Source organism: Astyanax mexicanus, chromosome 3, assembly GCF_023375975.1.
Source record: "Astyanax mexicanus isolate ESR-SI-001 chromosome 3, AstMex3_surface, whole genome shotgun sequence".
Lineage (NCBI taxonomy): Eukaryota > Metazoa > Chordata > Actinopteri > Characiformes > Acestrorhamphidae > Astyanax > Astyanax mexicanus.
Window position 1 is genome coordinate 49757456 of NC_064410.1, and position 22571 is coordinate 49780026.

Sequence of the window (22571 nt, forward strand, 5' to 3'; positions counted from 1 at the left end):
GCAGCCGAGCATTTACAAAATTAAAGAGAAAAATAAGTTTAAATTATGAAACAAGCAAACAACATAAGATTTAAAAAATCAGAATAAAATATATGCAGACAGGCTGAAATGTAAAACAATAAAACAAAGAGATAAATAATTAAAATAATGAATATAAACACAACTAAAGAAATCAAGGACTAAAATAAAACCAAAACCAAAAGGTAATTGATGGAACTAAAATAAGAAAAAGCGAAAAATTTAAAAAGGATAAAAAGACAAAGGATGAAATAAATGTAAAAGGACAAAAGTAAAACCAGTAATAAAACAACAAGGATGAAATTAATAAAATAAATAAAAAGGCTAAAAGGTAAAACATAAAATTAGATCAATAAAAAGACAAAAAAATGAAATAAATAAAAAGACTAAAAGGTAAAAGGTAAAATTTGATCAATAAAAAGACAAAAAAATAATAATAAAAAGGTAAAAGAAAAAACTCAAATAAAACAGTTACAGGCTGTCTGAAGGTGGTTAGAGATTTAAAGTTTAAAATGAGTTTGACACCAGTTTGAGTGACACCAGCGAGCTGAGTTTTAGAATTTTCTGTAGTGAATTCCAGCTCGCTGGTGTCAGTACAGCTAAAAGCAGATTTTCCCAGTTCAGTAAAAACTCTATGAACCTGACAGGTGATCCAGTCACTAGAGCGGGTCTGATAAATATTGTTATTTATAGAAATCATGAATGAGATATAAAATGACATTTGAATGTTGTTATGGCCGAGTTATAAATACATTTAAACCAAATAGTTACAAGAATATATTTTCTACAGTATATAAGCAAATATAGATTCCATAACAATGTTACCTTATTAAGGACCAGAACATTTTTAAATATTACTTATAACAGAAGTAACTGTGACATAATATATACTATTACACTTACAGTACACTCACCTTACATGTTTTACTGTCTCTTATTAAAAACAAAATTGGTGTGCCATTTTTCCAAACAGTAAGAAAATCTTTATCAGTTTAAAGTTTATCACACACAATCTATCATATATTTTTTAAACGCTCTGAGTTTTAAACTAAGTTTAAAAGTCCATTATCTGTTTGAACATAGACCCTCTCTAAAAAATGACCCTCTTCAACAAAACATGTATGTTCCTCACAGATGTGCAGTGTCCTCTATTAAAAGTGATCCAAGTCATCCACATTTCTGTACTGTTCTAAAAACAACAAAACTTACAAATAATTGTTTGTGATGATCAAATAAGTACATTAAAAGCAGCTTTTTAATCTCTTCTGGAATTCATTCTGCACATAACATGCTGTCTGTCTCTCTGTCTGTAGACTTCATAGTGTTTGTGGCGTCGGTGGCAGTGATAGCGGCGGGAACGCAGGGGAACATCTTTGCCACGTCTGCTCTGCGCAGCATGCGATTCCTGCAGATCCTGCGCATGGTGCGCATGGACCGCCGAGGAGGAACCTGGAAGCTGCTGGGATCTGTAGTGTACGCACACAGCAAGGTGACCACACACACACACACACACACACACACAACCACACACACACACACAACCACACACATGCACACTTTCTCTCTCTCTCTCTCTCTCTGTACAGTACAGTACAGTACCTTAACCCCATTTCAGTTTCTTTTTGTGGCTCCTGCTCGCTCTCACGTGGCCTAGCTGTTTTGTCAAACAAGCAAATTCAGACTGAAAAACAAAGCCCTCTAGAATCTACAACATGTAATAACAGATGTTCTGGGTCTTGAAATGAGTGTTTAAAAATGCAGATTAACATATCTTCTAGCCATTTATTCGTTGAGCAGCTAGTGAATTTTACTGGTGTGATAATTTTATTTTTATTTTTTATTTATTTATTCATTTAATTGTTTTATAATTTATTTTATATATTTAAGGCCAACACTGAGATTCAGCAGCTCACAAACATAAAACTATTAAAAACTCCAGATCACAGGATAGAAGGATGCAAATTGATGTGTGAAGTGTTACCTCAGGGGACAGCTTGGCAACACCCACACCCCTGTAGGTTGTGAGGTGCTATCTTGTGAGTGAGATTAAACTCTGACCAGCGTGCTAACTGGCAAAGCAATGTAAATGATCAGAAGTGGAGTGAGGTGTGATAGTGGGTTTAGATTAATTAAATACTTTTTTAAATAGCTTGAACTTATTTTTTTTATTAAATGTCACAAAAGAAACTAAAAGACTAAAGGAGGTGGAATTCTCACAGTTTTGCTAACAGTAAGCTGTGTCATACAAAGATTTTTGATCTTTCACTCTGTCTCTCTGTTTCAGGAGCTGATCACAGCTTGGTACATTGGCTTCCTGGTATTGATTTTTGCCTCATTTTTGGTCTATTTGGCTGAAAAGGACATCAACACAGAGTTCTCGACCTATGCAGACTCCCTCTGGTGGGGAACTGTGAGTACAGTAAAACACAGAGCTCAGCTGTTCCTGAGATAGCCCTTAACTTCTTGTGCTCCTATTGGTGGAAATAAGGCCTTAACAAATTAATATCCAGAACTCTTCCAACAAATCTCCATATACTGTACTGATACTTTTGGGAGAAAGTTGTTATTTTCTCTTTTATTGTTATTATTTATTTATATATGATTAGTTATATATATGAATAAAGCACATTCAAACCTGATTATCTGAACAACTGAAAAGATTGATACAGAAAAAAATAAGAGACCACTTAAAAATGACAAGTTTCTTTGATTTTACCAAATTGAACAGGAAGATGGATGATCACAAGCCATCAAACCAAGCTGAACTGCTTGAATTTTTGCACCAGGAGTGACATAAATTTATCCAAAAGCAGTATGTAAGACTGGTGGAGGAGAACATGCCAAGATGTATGAAAACAAATATTAATTACTGAACTCTTAAAACTTTATGAATATGAACTTGTTCTCTTTGCATTATTTGAGGTCTGAAAGCTCTGCATCTTTTTTGTTATTTCAGCCATTTCTCATTTTCTGCAAATAAATGCTCTAAATGACAATATTTATATTAGGAATTTGGGAGAAATGTTGTCCGTAGTTTATAGAATTAAACAACAATTTTCATTTTACTCAAACATCTACCTATAAATAGCAAAATCAGAGAAACTGATTCAGAAACTGAAGTGGTCTCTTCATTTTTTCCAGAGCTTAAATGATAAAGTAAGGATAAAGTGCTGTAGAAAAGCAGATATGCTTCATAACCTTGTTTTAGGACTGTTACATGTGTTCTCATACACAGTGTCTTTTTTCCAGATAACCCTCACCACAATCGGTTATGGTGATAAGACTCCACACACCTGGCTGGGCCGTCTATTAGCAGCCGGCTTTGCTCTGCTGGGGGTGTCGTTTTTTGCCCTGCCTGCAGTAAGTGTGTCTGTTAACCCATTCCCTACACAGTGTGGACTATAGAGCACCTCATCTGACTCACCTGTCTCGTTCTTGAAGGGTATTTTAGGTTCAGGTTTTGCTCTGAAAGTCCAGGAACAGCACAGACAGAAGCACTTTGAGAAGAGGAGAACGCCGGCAGCCAACCTCATACAGGTGATGACCTGATCCACAACACACCTGCCTTCTGTACCCAGAGCACCTCACACAAATCTTTATATGGGATATTCATCCGTATAATTAGAGCAGTTTTTTTTTGTTCATTTCAGCATTATTCTGTAATATATCATGTTTTTTAAGCAGACCTTGCATTCTGGGTAGCTTAGCAGTGGCCTGCTCATAGTGTTTCAACAAAGAGAAGAAAGAATAAGAGAGAAATGTCCAGCATTAATGGGATATACTGTATAGCAGTAGGATTTTGGAATGAGGTAGGATGTTGGTCATCCAATGTCATGACCTCAGTAATGACCTAGTTGCTGAATGCAATCAAATCCTCACAGCAGTGTTACAGTAGTTAATTGTTCTTACAGTAGTTAATTGGCTTACAGTTAGTATTTAAAACCCTAAGCATTATCTAAAGATAGCATTAGCGTACATTAGCTACATGTAATTTGGTATTGATTGTATATAAATTAAGATATATACAGAGAAACTGTATGTATTTACTATGCTGTTATAACTTGAAACTATTATTTAGCTAAATGCAACTGTACAGATACATTAAATACAGAAACAGAAACAGGAAAGATATATATATCCAGAAAACTCTTCTGTTTCTAAATCAGTTTCTCAGATTTTGCTATTTATAGGTTTATGTTTGAGTAAAATGAACATTGTTGTTTTATTCTATAAACTACAGAAAACATTTTCCAAATTCCAAATAGAAATATTGTCATTTAGAGCATTTATTTGCAGACAATGTGAAATGGCTGAAATATCAAAAAAGATGCAGAGCTTTAGATCTCAAATAATGCAAAGAAAACAAGTTCATATTCATAACGTTTTAAGAGTTCAGAAATTAATATTTGGTGGAATAACCCTGATATTTAATCACAGTTTTCATGCGTCTTGGCATGCTCTCCTCCACCAGTCTCACACACTGCTTTTGGATAACTTTATGCCACTCCTGGTGCAAGTCAAGCAGTTCAGATTAGTTTGATGGCTTGTGATCACCTATCTTCCTCTTGATTATAGGCCAGAGGTTTTTTAATTTGGTAAAATAAAAAAAACTCATCATTTTTAAGTGGTCACTTATTTTTTTCCAGAGCTGTGTTGTGTGTTGTGTCTGTGTTTTTTCAATGTTGGTGACCTCTGTGCACTATGCTACTTAAGATCTGTAAATGTGTGTGTGTGTGTGTGTGTGTGTGTGTGTCAGGCTGCATGGCGCCTTTATTCCACAGATGCTCAGCATTCATATCTCACAGCGACGTGGTACTTCTATGACAGCATGCTCCCATCATTCAGGTAAGTATGTTCTGTCCAGCTGAGCCCAACAACATCCTGATCTACCCCCCTGTGTGCTGTGCAGACTGATCCATCTCATATTCTAGCCCTGTAAATTCCTTCACTTCAGAGCTGGCTTTGGCACATGAAGGTAACCTGTTCCACATTTAAATACAAGCTAACTGTCCAACTGCTTCAGAAATCTCTTTACGCCTCTAGATTTGTTATCTAGACAGATGTTATTGGACTACAAATATGATTAAATCAATTTAATATCACATTATGGTAATACAGTGTGATATTGTTTAAACAAAATATTAGTTACCATTAAAACCCCATGTCTACTAGCCTGTACTGAGCTGCTTACTCAGTCTGTTATAAAATTCTGAAACCATTCATTCAGTGTATATTAAATGTCTCAGTGATACTTCAGTATCACTTTTAAGACCAGACAATCGTCTACACTTTAACTTCCATTTAAAGACGATTTTGATATTTTGATGTATAACAGTCATTAAGATCATTCCATACTTTTTTACTTTAATAACCGTTTAAACTTTTAATTTATTTCTGTTAATTTTTACTTTAAAATAAGAACAATTAAAAAAAAAGAGAAAAAAATTAACAGAACGGTTCTTTAAGACTAAATACTTACTTTAGATTCAATCAGTCTAATCGACTCCTGGTCCCAAACTATTTGCTTGTTTTATTTTTTAATTATCTTTAATTCTTCATTCTGCAAAACTTCATTTTGAAATTTGCTTCAATGCTGATTATTTCTTATGTTTACATGCTTTTTATTAATTCATTTGACTAATTATCTTTTGTTTTAAAAGACAGAATATATGTTCTATTTCAAGTTTAATAATTAAATAATTTGAAATCTAAGTATTTCAGTTTGAATCCAAATTACTTGCAAATTTTAATCTGAATCCATATCTCTGTCTTTTTACGTGTGGCTTTGGTTAATAAGTTTGCTCTCATTTTATGAGTTTATTATTTTTTTTTCTTTGTCATGTTTTTATTGTTTTGCTGGTGGGTCAGAGAGTTGACGCTACTGTTCAGTCACCTCCAACGGCAGCGTAACCCCAAGAAGGTCCTGCACAACTACCAAACCCTGCTGTCGGGCCTTCGGCCCTATAGCTCCCTCTACCTGTCGGGGGACAGGTACGCTACTGTGCAGCTCCAGTATTCACATAATGTATCATTCTTTCATACACTGTGCTGTTACTGTCTTCTAAAAGAGAAGGAGCGTAGAGGTCACTGTATAGTGTGGACATGTCTGTGGGACAGAATAGCAAAACTGCAATACAAACTAATGTAAATTTAAGGTACAAAACCTCACTTTTGCGCTGCTTTTGCTTGCTTTTGTTTTCTGTGAGTCGCTTTTTTGTGTGCTCTTAACAGCTTGTACTAATATTAACTAAACACTGTGTTCATGTTTTCCAAATTCATTTCTTTATTTAATTTATAATGATTTTATTTTTTAGTGAATTGTCTCTAGAAAACAAACAAAAATAAATAAATAAATAATTAAACAACAGAAATGTCGCTCTGGAAGTAATAGGATATGGCTAATACAACACTGGTTGTATATTTATTTAATTCATTTTTTAAAGTTTATTTTTATTGCAAAAGCCAAAAAAATCTCAAAATTGAACTAGTTTCATAAGCCCACACATTCCTCCTTTTCACTCATCCTCTCCATCATCTCTCCTCTTCCTCATTTCTCTGCCATCTTTCCACCCATCCACAGTTTCGGGAGTTCTGGAGTCTCAAGGTTTGTGGTAGGCCTTTGAGAGGAATTGAATTATTTTAATGGATAAGGCTCGAAGGCTCGTTGGCTGTGCTTTGCTGTGCATTCTGAACAGATCTCTGTGCTAAATGCTGTCTTTATTTATAGTGATATTAAACTGACTGTAATTTTTTTTCTTCTAATTGTGACCTACTGGCTTCAATATGTGTGTCTGTAGCTTTTCATTTAATAGGAGCCTGAATCCACACATGATCACACATGATGTGCAGTATCTGCATGCTCTCCCTGTATGCAAATGAAACCTTTTCTCTGTCTGTGCCTTAATAAGTGTATTAAGTGTCCTTTAACCTTATCCTACTCTTTCAACCCTACACATTAATGCTAACAACTGATCCTTGGACAGTTTCTCGGTTGCTCTCAAGGTGGTTGTGAAATGTTTAGGAGGCTCATCCAGTTCATTCTGATATTACTCAGTCCTCCTCCTGTGACAAAGTTGCACTTGCTTTTTCAGTGGGTTATCAGCTAACGATCGTGCTTAGCAGGACATGAATGTGTAATTGTACCTAAAAATAATAGATAACAGGTTCTTGAACATTTACAGTGTGAAAGAACTACATACCAGCAGTTATGTTTAAATTAATGTTCTATACAGTGCTGGTAGAAAAGGAGCCCTTTATAATTGTGTGTTTTTCCCATACATTTCTAATAAAATATGTAATCAATATAATTATTAAAACTACATAAATAGACCCCAACTAAACAAATGGCACAAAACATTATTGGTTCATTTGATTTCCAGTTTTCACTAAACATCTTCTCCTGCTATCACAAAATACCACTGTGAGGGTGAAGTCTAGCACATGCTTCCTCTAAGTGCTATGAAGTCAGCCCTTATAGTTTAAACATTTATTTATTGAACAAAATAATGTAACAGCAGGTCCTGAACCCAATGGCACCAGTGTGGCCTAAACCACGTTAGTTCTACCCCCGTGTTTAACAGTTGGAATGAGGTTCTTGTGTTGGACTGCAGGACTTGATATTTGCCAAAAAGCTCTATTTTTGATTTATCTACGCTCTAAAAATAAAAATAAGTACAGATTTGTACTTAAAAGAGTACAAATCTTGTCGCTAGTCCTGTACCTTATATTAAGGTACAACAAAGTACCTTTCAGTGAAAATCCGTTTTTGTACTCATGTTTTTTGTACCAGTAAAGATTATAAAGATTATAAACACTATCATCAACTAAATATGTGTCAAGAACTTCATGATCCAAAATTGACTGACGTTCAAATAAAAAAATGTATAATTAAAATATATATTGTTTATCAGTACAGTGATACAAAATACAGAATGTACCTTTTGTCTGGTTAAATGGTACAAGTCTGTACTTCCTGCTGTTAGGAATGACTTTGTACTTCAGAAGGAACATATCTGACCCTGTAAAGACCAATATTGTACTTATGAGGGAACAGTTATGAAGAGTGTACCTTTAAGTACAAGAAAGTACTTCTATCGTACCTCTGTTTTTTAGAGTGTACTGTTGGAACATTCTGCCAGCATTCCTTAGGCACACTTATAGAATCCTGTGTGATGTAAAGAAGTTTTTTTTGAAGATTATGTTCTTAAAACATGAGAGGGCCTGCTAACTCACACCCTACTGCCATTTATTTAAGTAGAAGGATAAATACTATTTTGACAAAGATAATAATAAATGTTGAATCATTTTCTTATATTAAATAAATCTATGTACAAACTGTACTGTACTTTTTGTGTTATATTGTAATTAAAATTTCCTTACCTAGATTTAATACAAAGATGAAGATTTGATTACACTACTACGCAAATATATGCTGAAGTACAATCTTCCAATCTTTCTATCAGCACTATAAATAAACAGTAGGAATTGAATGTTGACACACACCTGGGCCCCAATACAAAACCAGTGAAATAGTGGTAAACAACAAAACAACCCTTTCTAAATTCTTTCTTTAATATTAGCTGATGACCAGCATAGAAAGAAAGCAAGTGTAGCTGTTGTGTCCTGCCACAGCCCACCTCCCCTCACAGCCCTCACGCTTTCCACCTCTGCCTTGTGTGTTTCCTCAGTCAGCTCATATCTAAAAAGCGGGGTTTCTTCCGGATTCATGCTGGCTGCAAGCAGAGGTATCCATGTCACAGTGCCTGCTGCACAATGGGCACGACCCCCCCACCCCCACCTCCTCTGCCTGACCGTTCCAGAGCCTTACTGGACCAGAGCAGCTGCTTGGCTCAGTGACCAGCAGCATCAGTGTCATATCAGAACCTCATATAACCCCAATGGGAAATTCCAGATGACCTTTGTGTGACAATTTGACAATTATGTGAATATTTTATGACTATTGCACCGGTATGAAAGGCCAAAATTTTATCTATTGTAATCCAATCTGATTACAATAACATACTTAACTGTTTTTCTTTTCAACGAGAACCTTTAACGGAGCTACCGTCTCAGAGATATGAGGCCTTTTTACGACAGCAAACTAAAATATTACAGGTCATAAACCCAGTAATAAGAGGTATTTGACATCAATTACAAGTTCCTTTTATAAATAGTGTCAGAACATTAGATTAGCAAACGTTCAGTAGCCTGATGAGCATGTTCTTGTGACTCTGAGCTCTGTTGTGGGTCACAGTTACTAAAGAACACAGTTCACAGCTCTGTAAAAGCGCTGCTTTAGGACTTTGCACATTCCTGGCATTTCTTTAAGAGAAGAACAAAGGTGGCTCTGGTTCAGTAATCTCTGAGTGTGGCCTGCAACGCGTGAGAACAAGACCAGGGATGAGGAGTACAGTTCTGCTTGAGGTTTGCCTGTGCTCGAAAGGTCGATATAAACCATGAGTTCAGATATAATGAAATCACTAGATTACTACTTTTATTGCTGTTCTTCATGGTTTATTTGGATTCGAATATCAGCAATATCATCTGTATGTCTTTAAATCCTGCTGAAAAATACAGCTCAATACCAGCTTCTGTTGGAAGATGGTTTTTGATGGTTTAAGCTAGTCTTTGATGGTTAAGGTGGTTAAAAAAAAGCTGGTAAAAAAAAAGGCCATGTAAAAGACAGTAGGACATGCTGGTTGACAAACTTGGTCTTGCTAGTCATGCTGGTCAACCAACTTTGTGATGCTAGTCATGCTAAATGACCAAATGTCCATGGTCATGATGGCCACCAGCATGATTAAAGTTGATCATGCTCGTAGACGAGTTAAACCATCAAACTTAAACAAAAACATACCATAAGTTTGTCTAGAACTAAGCTAGCTGACCAGCTTTACCAGCTCAGGCTGTTTTTTTCAGCAGGGACGTCATGAAAGGTTGAGCTCTCAGTGTTTTTCTAGCATGTTTGAATGTTATAAAGATGTATAAATATTCAGAACTCTGGGAGTAGTTATAAGGCAATATGTGCATGCTTAATCATGAGGGTGTGCCTAGATATTTAAATGTTTGGAGGGTGAATGTCTTTGGGGTGACATATGACTCGCATGTTCAGCTAGAGTTTGAGCCAGTCCTGCATTGGGCCATACATACATGCTAATGAACAAATGGGCTTAAGCTCAGATGCATGTGGACGGTTAGAATCATACCTGCATGAAGTTTATAGTTTAGAACTGCAGAATCAGTGTTTTAGTATTATGTATTTACACCGATCAAGCATAACATTATGACCATAATCATGACTTCTTGTTATAGGACAGTTTGTAGTCCTATGAATACAGACTGTAGTGCTCTACATACTTTATTATCCTCCTTTCACTGTTGTTCAATGGTCAGGAGCCCACAGGATAGACCACCACACAGCAGCTATTATGTGGGTGGTGGTCATTATTCTCAGCTCTGCAGTGACACTGACATGGTGGGGGTGTGTTAGTAGTGGGTGTTGTACTGGAACTTTTTTTTGGTACGAAAGGATCAGACACAGCAGTGCTGCTGGAGTTTTTAAACACTGTGTCCACTCTATTAGACACTCCTATTTACAGGGGTTGGACAATGAAACTGAAATACCTGGTTTTAGACCAAAATAATTTATTGTCCCAACGGACAGTTCTGGTGGAAACAGGAGAGTTGAGGGGCACATCCAAATTCTGCCGTGATTTGATCAGCCGTGGCTTTACGTTTTTTGGATACAATCTGGGTTAGCACCCGAACATCCCTTTCAGACAGCTTCCTCTTACAGCGTCCACAGTTAATCCTGTTGGATGTGGTTCGTCCTTCTTGATGTACGCACACCTGGTGGTCCTGTGGGGTAAAGAACAGAATGAAAGGAGGGTAATAAATTATCCAGAGAATCAGAAGGACTACAGTCTGAAATTATAGAACTACAAAGTACTTCTCTGGTGAAAAAATATATATACTTAATTGTACTTAAAACATATTGAGAAATATCTGAGTAAGCTGTAAATATACTAACAGATTCATGAACTTACATAAAATATATTAAAAGTACATTAATATTATGCTTTCACCAAATGTTTCATCAAAAGTAAACTTTGATCATACTTTTTAAAAAGTATAATATTGTGTATTTTAAACAAATATACTACTATGAAGTACACTTTTAGTTTAATGTAATTCAATATTCTTATAAAATACTTATTTCCAAATATACTTTTGTACATTTTTAGCAAAGTGTGTTAAAAACAACTATAACAGTTGTTCACTTAAAGTACAATGTGTCACGGAACATTTTAGAAAGTAAATTAAATTACTACAGTTATAAAATATAAAGTCAATTTGTAACACGCTAAAAATCAAAGTACAGTATATTAAAATATATATACAAAGTATACAAGAAGTTTGTTACTTACTAAAGACAGGAACAAGAAGCATATTTGTACTCTAATGTAAATGTATTTGACATCGATTCTTAGTACATTTCTAATATACCCGGTGTATAATACTGATACAATTGTAATACTCATTAAATGTATAATAATTTTACTGTAAGCATATTTAAAATATGAGGTTAAATACATGAAGTACTATGTTTAAATGTTACTTATATTAATAGTATATTAACTTATAGTATATTAACAATAGTTCCATTTTAGTACAGGTAAATACACTTAGCACAATTTAGGTCTTTAAGATTTTTGCACTGTTTTTATACAATTAAAGTATAATAAGACCAAAGAAGTTGTTCCATTTTAGCACTCCTTATATATACTGATTAATAATGTGGCTACGAGAACACTTTAGTGCGCAAAAGCATAATAATGCTTTTAATCTTATTTTTCACTGGGGTTCTTCATGCTGTCGTGGAAATCGACAAAGACAGTCAACGAGCCGGGATGCCAAAAAGAGAAGGTTTTTATTTTGAAGTTGCAAAAAGCAGAAATAAAGCAAAAGCAATGGATGAAGAATGAGAGTAGTCAGGAAAGTCGGAAAAAGCCCCTTTCTGTGTCGACTGGGCATTTTTATACAGTCCTCGTTCATACATGAGGTAATGTCCACGTGATCTGTTTGGAACAGGTCCCTACCAGATATAAAAAGAGGAACAGAAAACTGCACGTACAACAGAAGATAAGCTTTTTTAGGAGAGAATAATTCACAAATCAGAAAACTCTTTTTTACTCTGACAAGACAGTTTCCAGGCAAACTTAATTTTCATTCCTTGAGGAGAGAATAATTCATGAATCAGAAAACACCATTTGCTATGACCCGCTAGTCTCCAGGCAGAACTCAATTTTCATCTCTTTAGGCCTCAAATCTGAGCCTGTATGTCCCAGGAGCAGAGAATACACAGTTCACATAAAATCAATGATAACATACTGATTGAATGATTAACAGGATGAATATTGAATGATTAACAGTAATAATCAGTATAATTGATTATGAATACATGAAGTAAATCAGGAATACATGGAATAAATGTTGATTTTCCCCCACATTTCCCCCCTTTTAATCAAAAATTTTCATTTTGATTAAACAATAAGAAAAAAAAATAATAATAATAATAATAATTTTCAACACATAAATGCTGATTACAATGATATCTGTGATGGTCAAATGCACAATGTCCTGCTGTTGTCCTGCTCCCAGAGCAACAAGGAAAAAATACATGAAAATCATCGTCTATAGTGGTTTGGCTTCCTTTTTCTCGTAGACTACCTCAGCCCCACGTACGAAGAGCTTTATTCTGGCTTTTGATGTCTGCAATATCAGTGAATGAAAAGTATGAGTTGGTGTGTGATAAGACTATGTGTGTTTTTAATGAGATGTGTTAAGAGTCTTTTGTAGTGTACTTTGACGCAAACGAAACGTTGCTGAATGAGTTACTTCCTCAATTTCGCTCCTCGGTCACAGCCAGGCACTGACGCCCCTGCTGTGTGCTGTCTGCTGCTGTGGGCAATTTCAGCTGCCCCTCCTTCCTGCTGCGGCCTTCGTCTGAGTCAGACGATTCAGCTTCTGCTCTCTCGTCTCCTCCTGATTTCAGTTAGCGACCTCTGCGCTGCGTTGCTGCACACTGGCTCCAGTTGCACCATTTTCAACCCTCGCCTTTCAGTTGATCTGCGTACGTTGTTCTCTCAGTCACCTGGAAAGGCTCAATCCAGCCATGCTCGTTCCCCTTTCGTGCGCAATGGCGGAGTAGCCCTCACTCTGTGTCTGGACTGGTCCACCTTTGCACCACGTTCTCCTTCTCCCCCTGTGTAAACAGATCTGAAACAAGACTTTTGTATTCGTTATAATCATGTTTAAGGTTCTCTATTCATTTTGGAAGTCTGTTAAGGGGTCCTCCGTGTCTCCTTCCTGCAAGTTAAAATACATGGTTAAAATACATTTATCACACTTAACTTGAGCTCTAATTTCCCCTTGGAAGTTAATTATTTCATATTTAAATTTTGTCTGTGCACAGATTTCAGCCCAATTTTGTTTTCTTACCTTCTTCGGTTGTCCTTATTTTCAGTTATACTCAATCATGATCTTTACTGTCAAAAGTGCTTTAAATCCCTAACATTTAGTCATTTTCAAATTTTAAATTGCAACATTTAATTATCATCTTTTGTTCATATCCCTTTCCCTTTTAGTGTAACTGCTTCCCCATGGCTATAACTAATCTCTTATAGCCAAATTAGCTTTTACAAACACTTCCAATTTTCACCACCTAGTTTACCACTAGACACACACTATGTCTCATGCACACACACAAACACACACACAAGTACACATAAACAAACTCAAACACTTCTACTTCCACTCTCACAAACACTACCAAAGTTAAAGATCACACACCTCAATTCTGCACCATCATTGTACAGACCATACTTTACTGCTTCACAGCCCAAAGCTGCTGCTTTAAACGCACCTGCTGTTAAACCTCCCACTGAATGCTTCCTGCATATCCTCTTATATTGTATTGATAGTACTACATAGATAATAAATAAGGAACAAACATTTGGAAATATATCTGAATCATGTTTATTATCATTGCTCCATGCAAAGTTTTAATGATCAGCTGCTCTATTCTCCCATTCATCTCCACACTGATTGATATAATATCAGGGCCCAAAGTTTTAAACTCTGCACAAACTACACATAATGTGGCTTCTGTGTCAGGAAAGGTTCCATGTTGATGTACTGGGCTTTCTTGGGTTACTCTTGCTTTAACTTTAGCCTCACCGCTTGTGGCTGTATTATTTTACCTGCCACTTTTAATTTTGGTGCGGTGTGCTATTTATTAAGAAAATATGTTTCTGACTTTATTCAATTTCCAAGATCTTTATAAAGCCTTGATTTCTAGATTTAGTTTATTTTATTTAGTGCTTTAAGAATTGGGATAAGTGGAACGTGATTAAATTTCTCTGTATCAATCGTTCCATTACAGACAATAATATTATCAATATTAATAAACACAGATGTTATGCTTTGCTTTGTCCACGTTATTATAGCAAGTAAATCCGAGCAATGCTTTACATTTACTTTTCAATATTTTCAATATGTATTTATGCATATACAATGCCAAGCAGATTGCTTTTCACAATTATCAACAATACATATATTTCCTTAAACAATTTATCAAATCTCACTTACTGTTTCCCTTGCTCCAAAAGTGGCTCACATGTTGAATAGTGAAAGTTCAATTTTGTGATTTCTAAGTTTCTTATTTCTTCTTTTTTTAATTAGGATTGGGTGTGTCTTAAAGTTAAGACTGTTACAATATTGCTGAGAGTAATTGCTCATCTGCATAGAGGTTGTTTTAAAACCAAACTTTAAAAGATAAAACAAGCTAAAAGTTTAAAAAAAAAATGCTCTATATCTATAAAATAATTATTGGGCAAATAATGGTGGTAATAATGATCATCTATCTACCTCTCCCCCTTTTTCTGAAACAGAATTTCTGTTTCAGAGAACTTAACACAAAATTGCTTCACCCTCTTTACTGTCCATTTGGGCTGGTCTACCCTGCCCAGGCCTCCACTGAACACACACCCCATCACGTCATTCATCCACTCACTCCCCCCTGGGCTGCGCTTCCCTTCCACGATGTTTTCTCCGTTTTCTGTTGAAATGCATGTGGTGGTCAGATCGAGACTGTGCCTGTCTTAGGTTGTCCCTGTGTAATATGTTGGGATCTTACCCGTCTTTGGCTAACCAGCCTAGCCCACTGAACCACACACAGCGTAGCAGCACTGTTTCATCAACATTCAGTGCTGTAGTGTTCCTGCAGGGAGCACAAACCCAGGTATGTCACACTGTCACAAACTCACACTCTGGTGTTCGCCGTGAAAGCCTGTGCAAGGCACCGAGTACCCATGGTTTATTATTTGTTATTATTGTATACAGATTTTCCTTATTACCATCAGTATCACCCTTTCTCTCCGCCAACACAAGATACACATTTTCTGTTTCTCTCTCAGGAAAACTGGACCCGCACACTTTCACACTCACAGGTACACTTTTAATCCCTTTAACAGACACTCGTACACCCTTTTCTTTTCCTCTCTGTCAGTCGCACTGTCGCACACACTTCTGTTTCACTCACTCTAAACAGGAAAAGACGAGAGGATAAAACCCAGACAGAAAAATTTAGAAGTGAGAAAAGAACGGAAGCGGTGCGGAGCAAAGCCAAAAAAAAATTTAGATAGCAAAAAAATTTATAAGACACTTGTCTTTCGGCATCCCCGTTCATTTTCCCTTAGAAAATGTACTTTAACAAAGCTTCCCCTCTGGCCCGAAACCCCCCGATCTCAACACACAGATGAGGGATCGATCCATTTTTTCACCAGCAGGTTCGCGACTCTATCGCTCTTCCTATGTGCTCACAGCCCCGTCAAACTGTGCCCTCCGTTTTCTTAAAAAAAACCCAGGGGAAAAAATCTTTAACCTTTAAATATCGTCATACAAAGGCGGGTTATCCGGCCCCCAGGAACCAGTTTTTTCTGGGCTATGCCCCAAATCTTGGATTGAGGCAAACACACAGCACCAAAAAAAATTACAGGTTCCTCCTTTTGCCTCTAACCTCTTCACATCAACTCAGACTGTGTGCCAGGGGGCTCAAGCCAGACGAAGAAAGATATAAAAATATACTCACACGTGGTGCGGCTGCAGCGGCCCCGGACACCCCTCGACCCCCAGAGAAAACGCCTTTTCCTCTAAAAAACAGTTGAGGTTCTAAGGTTGGGTTTCTTTTTTTTTTTAACCCAAGAGCGTCCTCCGCTTTTCTTGCAGGGTCTAGAGGTCCCGGTGCACGAGCAGCCCACCCAGGGACGCCAATTTGTCGTGGAAATCGACAAAGACAGTCAACGAGCCGGGATGCCAAAAAGAGAAGGTTTTTATTTTGAAGTTGCAAAAAGCAGAAATAAAGCAAAAGCAATGGATGAAGAATGAGAGTAGTCAGGAAAGTCGGAAAAAGCCCCTTTCTGTGTCGACTGGGCATTTTTATACAGTCCTCGTTCATACATGAGGTAATGTCCACGTGATCTGTTTGGAACAGGTCCCTACCAGATATAAAAAGAGGAACAGAAAACTGCACGTACAACAGAAGATAAGCTTTTTTAGGAGAGAATAATTCACAAATCAGAAAACTCTTTTTTACTCTGACAAGACAGTTTCCAGGCAAACTTAATTTTCATTCCTTGAGGAGAGAATAATTCATGAATCAGAAAACACCATTTGCTATGACCCGCTAGTCTCCAGGCAGAACTCAATTTTCATCTCTTTAGGCCTCAAATCTGAGCCTGTATGTCCCAGGAGCAGAGAATACACAGTTCACATAAAATCAATGATAACATACTGATTGAATGATTAACAGGATGAATATTGAATGATTAACAGTAATAATCAGTATAATTGATTATGAATACATGAAGTAAATCAGGAATACATGGAATAAATGTTGATTTTCCCCCACAATGCTCAGTTGAGTTAAAACAAGGAGGTGGTCATAATGATATGCTTGATCTGTGTATATGACTGACAGTACTGATGTCAGAGCAGAACAAATTTTTTTGGGGACAGTCTCGTACAGTAGTAATTTTTTTTTTATATTATATAATCCTTACTGTGGTTGCGAGTCTTGCGACTTTTCAGCTTGATCTGCTTCCCTAGGTTTCAGAGATTTGCTAACGTTAAAGTTCTCAGTGAATGCTTCAACCATTTTTGAGGTGCATGCCTTTGCCTGAACGGTGTTGCGTTATTTCTGTTAGTGTCTGTTCCTGTAGCATGATATGGGTTCATTCACTTTGTCTCCTCTGTAATTTAAAAAAGTACCAGAGCGTTTCAGCTCGCGAAATAAAACTGCTACATCTGCTAATAAACTTGCTAATGCTCTTTCAGCAATTTAAATATCCACAAGCCACAAAGTGCACACCACTGTACTTATACTGTATTTATATTATACTGTATATTACACTTTTACTCATTTACTGCTGTTAAATTTTGAGGTTGAGTTGTGAAGGTTTTGCACACATTCACTAAATTATATAGATGGATATAGAGGTTATGTTACATTTGTAATATTAGCATATATATTTTATTATATTATAGTACATTACATTACAGTAATGAAGATTATCAAACGATGACACTCAGAAGACCCACATGAAGTGATTTGTCCCCTTTTCCTTACCTGTGCCACCTTACCTAACTACTAACCATGCTTTAACACCTACATTTTACCTGTTTCTGACCCTGGTCTGTCATTGTTTCTATATCTGTACCTAAAGAGACACAGTCTTTCCCTCATGGGCTTTAAAGGAGATTTATTTTGTATGTTTTAGACAAATCAGCCAGTCTCTCATGGACACATAGTCCCTACCGGAATCTAATTAAGCATTTTTGTATTTGTAAATCTTAGTTTTCAGTAATAATGCATACCATCTAAAATAATAAATGATCATTTAGCTATTACTGTTGTTAAAAAAAAAAAAAAAAACATAAAAGGCTCCTTAATCCTACATACCTTTCCTAGTAATTCAGTTTAATTCAGAAGTGTCATTAAATGTGTATTGAAGGGTATTAAAGGAGCGACTGATCCATGATCAGTAGAACATTTTTAGTTTTTAAAGAAGGAAAGGATGAATATTAGACATTTCTATGTATCTGCTAACTGTAAATGCTGAACCTAAGTATTGTCTTTAATCGCAGACAAAAAAATAAGTGATCACATATAAAAAAAAACTCAGAACACTAGTTCCACACTGGTTCCAGCTGGCAGAATACATGTTTGAACTAATACACAGGCATACTAATGTGCTTAGTAAATGTGTTTCAATTTTGTACCATTTTTAACAAATGAATGTAATGTTAATGTAACAAATTGTGTTTAGTTTGATCAAATGGAAATGTGTGGCACAGTTTAAGTTCATACAGTGGTTTATCTTGACATGACAGCTTGTGCAACATCTGAATACTTAATAATATGTGGTTTTAAGCCACCAAAACATGCTTTTAAAATGTATTTTAAATAATGTTCTGTCTGACTGCTGTGCTGTAGGTTGTGTGACTTCTAACCTGCAGCACCAGCTTGGATAAAATGCTGTATGAAATGTGATGTAAATAATCAGAATATTTGTAGGATATTATTCAATTATGAATCAATATATTGTAAATATTGTCTCATTGAAAAAGGTATATCTTTTAAATATATATAAAATATCTCAACCTAAAAGATTATCTTGAAGAAAACAGCATTACAAGATAAAATAACTAAATATTTTCTGAATCTGGGTTTGTGTTTTATACTTTAAAGGAACACTTGAGCGAGCGCAGTCACATTTCCACAAATGTTTTCTTTTTGCTAACTGTAACTGTAAATGATTTTTTATGAAAGTAGAACATGCTCAGTGTTTTTTTTTATCTTGCATAGGGTGATAATGAAAACGGTGGTAATTGCTTGTAATAAATGTTTAAATGTCCTGGCAGTGGGAAGATTCCGTTTCGGGACCGTATTAGGATGAACAATTCCCGCTCCTCTCAGGCAATCCGGGGCAAGGCATCTTCTCCCGTGCCCCCAGGGAGCGTGCGCCGCTCGCCTAGCACTGAAAACGTCCCAGAGGCCACCAGCCCGGGGAAGGTTCAGAAAAGCTGGAGCTTCAACGATCGAACCCGATTCCGCACTTCACTGCGCCTCAAACCGCGCCCTGCTGCAGACGGTACGATACTGACTCACATTACAGCGTTCAGAACTTTTCTGATAAATGTGACACAAGCTGGATGTGGACATTTTTTCTGTATGTGTGCATACGACTGTAATAACAATATTCAGATAATAATTAATGTACAGTCTGTGAGATTGTTTAGTGATTGTTGTTTGTCTTGTAGTCGAGGGAGTTGGAGAGGAGAACACAGAGGATAAGTCATACTGTGACGTTTCTATGGACGATGTTATACCAGCTGTGAAGACCCTGATTCGAGCAGTTAGGTGAGTATAGAAGTTCTGGCTGGAACTCGTCTTGAAGAGGAAGACGCACAATACAGAACAGCTCTTTTACAAATATCAGTCTTACAGGCACAGCAACCAAAAAATCTCTTTAATTCTTTTATTTAAAGGGATAAATTGTAGTTAAACAATAGGCATTTATAAATGAATTATTACTGCTATATAATCCCATTTCTTTTTTGTATAATTTTTTTTTCAGTTTTTTTTTCTATTTTCTCCCTAATTTACATGGCCAGTTACCCAACCCACTTATTAGGGCTCCCCCTATCTGCAACACCAGGAGGGTGAAGACTAGCACGTGCCCCCTTCGATACATGTTAACTCAGCCACCACCTCTTCTCCAACTGCTGCTGATGCAGAATTGCCGAGTAGCATCACAGTGCTAATGCTCGGAGGAAAGTGCTGCGACTCGGTTCCGATACATCAGCTCACAGGTGCCTTTTGCTGAGTGACATCACCCTGTGGAGTGATATGGATAGAGAGCGCCATCTACCCACCCACCCAGCTCTCTCAGGGCTCCGGTAGCAGATGGCAAGCTGCATGAACAGGATTCAAACCAGCAGTCTCTCGATCATAGTTTAAAATTTTGAGACTGTGTAATTTCATTTGCCAATTTCAATGTATAAATTACATTATGTGGTGTCCGTCGTTTCTTTTGGTAACAGCAAAACAAAAGAGGTAGAAGCAAGCCAATACAATTCAATATCTGTGCAACAGCGTAACATTTTAGGAGTTCCTTTGCCAGTGTAAGTAATAGAATATATGGAATTTATAAAGAATACATAGAATACCTTCAGTGTTCTTAGTTTCCAACCATTTTAATAGACATTGGTATCCAACAACTAATGACATTCTATTAAAAGATAAGTGAACCAAGAGTATCACTAGAGTCTTCGTATCTCTCTTTAACTCAAATACATGGTTTATATACTTGGTCCACGCTGAGTGTTACAGTGTTTAAGATTAATACCCTCGGCCGCAGGGCAGTGAATGAGCGTTTATCTACATCACTTGGGCTTTCTATTGGTTTTGAAAGAGCTGTTTATCAACAAAAGGACCCTCAACATGGAATATGCTCCCTCAGCTTTGACCTTTTCAGAGGCAAACTTCAACCCCTATTAATATCACTATTATGATGACACACATAAGGGGCATGGCAACCTTCAGCTATGAGCTCAGATTTTTTTGTTTAAACCAGCAGAAAGTAATAAAGGATGTACAAATGCTGACATTTTCTAGCTGATATGTGGTCATCCTTATAGGGTAACCTGATAAGGTTTTGTCTATTCGTCCCCTAATCAATTAAAATAGCATGGGACATTTATTTTTATGTGGCGTGCACAAACTTTAGGGAAGGTCTGCGCACAGAGGAAGATGGGATTTGTGAATAGCACAATTAAACACAATTTTTAAATAACCAGATATTTTAAATATAAGGTAATTTGTTTAGTATTATTGTACATGGGATCAGATATGTGGGTATTTTCTTCAGTTTTGTATAAAAACTGTCAAAAACTGTAATAGTGTGTAAATGCATATACAGATTCTTTGAAAGTTTGTTATTTTTGAGACTGTGTATTTTTACTACATATTTATCACACTAAGTGATCTTGTTGTATAAATAGTATGTGACATTGGTTGGGGCAAGAAAGAAGGTATCATTTAACAAGCCTATTTACAACCCTGTTATTGTACCTCAGAATAAGACACACTGTTATAAAACGGTTTTGAAATTGGTAAATTTCTAAACTCTGATTTGGATCTACTGAATATTCTTTTTTAGAGATGAGATGAGTGTTGAAGGTTTGCCATTTAAAGTGCATTTAAAGTCATCTATAAGTCTATCGATCTATTCTGACTCCTCCATTAGTGACTATTAATTTTGTATCATAAAATCTCATGTTTTTTATCTACCACATAAAAAACAACCAGAAAAATAAAAAAACATATATTTATGGATACTTTACACATATTATGACCATCACATTTAATTTTAAACTATCTAGATATGAAAAGGCTACATGTACATGTGTAAATGAATATGTAACATATACAGATTTGATAAAGCTCAGCATTTAAGACAGCATACACTCAGCCTCCCACTGTTTTTTGGGTTTGTATAATATTCAATAGGGAACAGAAAAAAAAAACATCGCAGAAATGCACATCGCATGTTCAGAATAGAGCTCAGTCAAAACAGCCCCTAATCTGACCTAATAAATGCCACACAGTACCATTCACTGAGTGGAATTGCCACAGCTTAAATATGAGCCTTTTGGCCTGACCGATTTAGCGCTCTGCTGTTGACTTAGTCGCAGCATCCCAGAACACACAGAGCACGAGGCTCCAGGTGTGCGATACTCACAGGTGCATTGTTGCCGGTGACACAACAAGATTTTGCGCTTTACGTAAGACTCCCATAAGATTGATGTCCTGTGGAAGCAGGCAAATTTAACTTTACACAGTGCTGAGGTTTCACTTTAAGGACAGTATTACAGTTCATCAGCATTCCTCTGCAGGAGTATGCGAGCTGGGCGTAAGCGAGATTGCAGGAGAAACAGTGCTGCACTAAGTGTCCTGAAAATAAGGAACTGTGGACCAAACTGTGCACTTCTAATGTATAATTAATGCACCTTTAGAACAATACATAATAGTTGGACCTTAAACTCCCTTTGTGAAAGACAATTATCAGCAGCTTTTTGGGGATTGTTTTTTGGAAAACCTGCCATATAAATTTACCCTGGTCCACACTTCTCATTGGATACAGGAGCATCCAAGCACCAGTGTTCTCGTGGCTATTATTAGGGGCACCGGCTAAAAGGTTGCGTGGGGGTGGGGTAGTCTAAAGGCTGACAGTATAACGATACAACCTTACAGTGCATTGCCATTGACACAGAGAGTCAGCATTTTATGGAAACCCTTGGAGAGTGGAAATAAATGGGATTTCTTTTTGCTTTCCCCCCTTTTCTCCTACTTTCTCCTTACACTTCCTTTTACCCGCACCTGAGACCCACCCTAGCGAAATGTGCAGCTACCTGCAAAATTAAAAACGGTT

The 22571-nt window shown here is 36.6% G+C and overlaps 1 protein-coding gene across 3 annotated transcripts in view; it reads left to right on the plus strand.

Annotated features, from left to right (window-relative positions):
• LOC103034244 (potassium voltage-gated channel subfamily KQT member 4) overlaps positions 1-22571 on the plus strand; it is a 94759-nt gene that overhangs the window by 64993 nt on the left and 7195 nt on the right. For 2 of the 3 annotated variants that reach the window (XM_049475427.1, XM_022683246.2), the window contains exons 4-11: positions 1332-1507; positions 2303-2428; positions 3268-3378; positions 3460-3555; positions 4775-4863; positions 5887-6009; positions 19000-19229; positions 19399-19498. In XM_049475427.1, the coding sequence (XP_049331384.1) occupies positions 1332-1507; positions 2303-2428; positions 3268-3378; positions 3460-3555; positions 4775-4863; positions 5887-6009; positions 19000-19229; positions 19399-19498 (1051 nt within the window). Of the gene's footprint in view, positions 1-1331; positions 1508-2302; positions 2429-3267; positions 3379-3459; positions 3556-4774; positions 4864-5886; positions 6010-8705; positions 8763-18999; positions 19230-19398; positions 19499-22571 lie in introns of all 3 variants that reach the window. The other variant, XM_022683247.2, reaches the window with a different exon arrangement.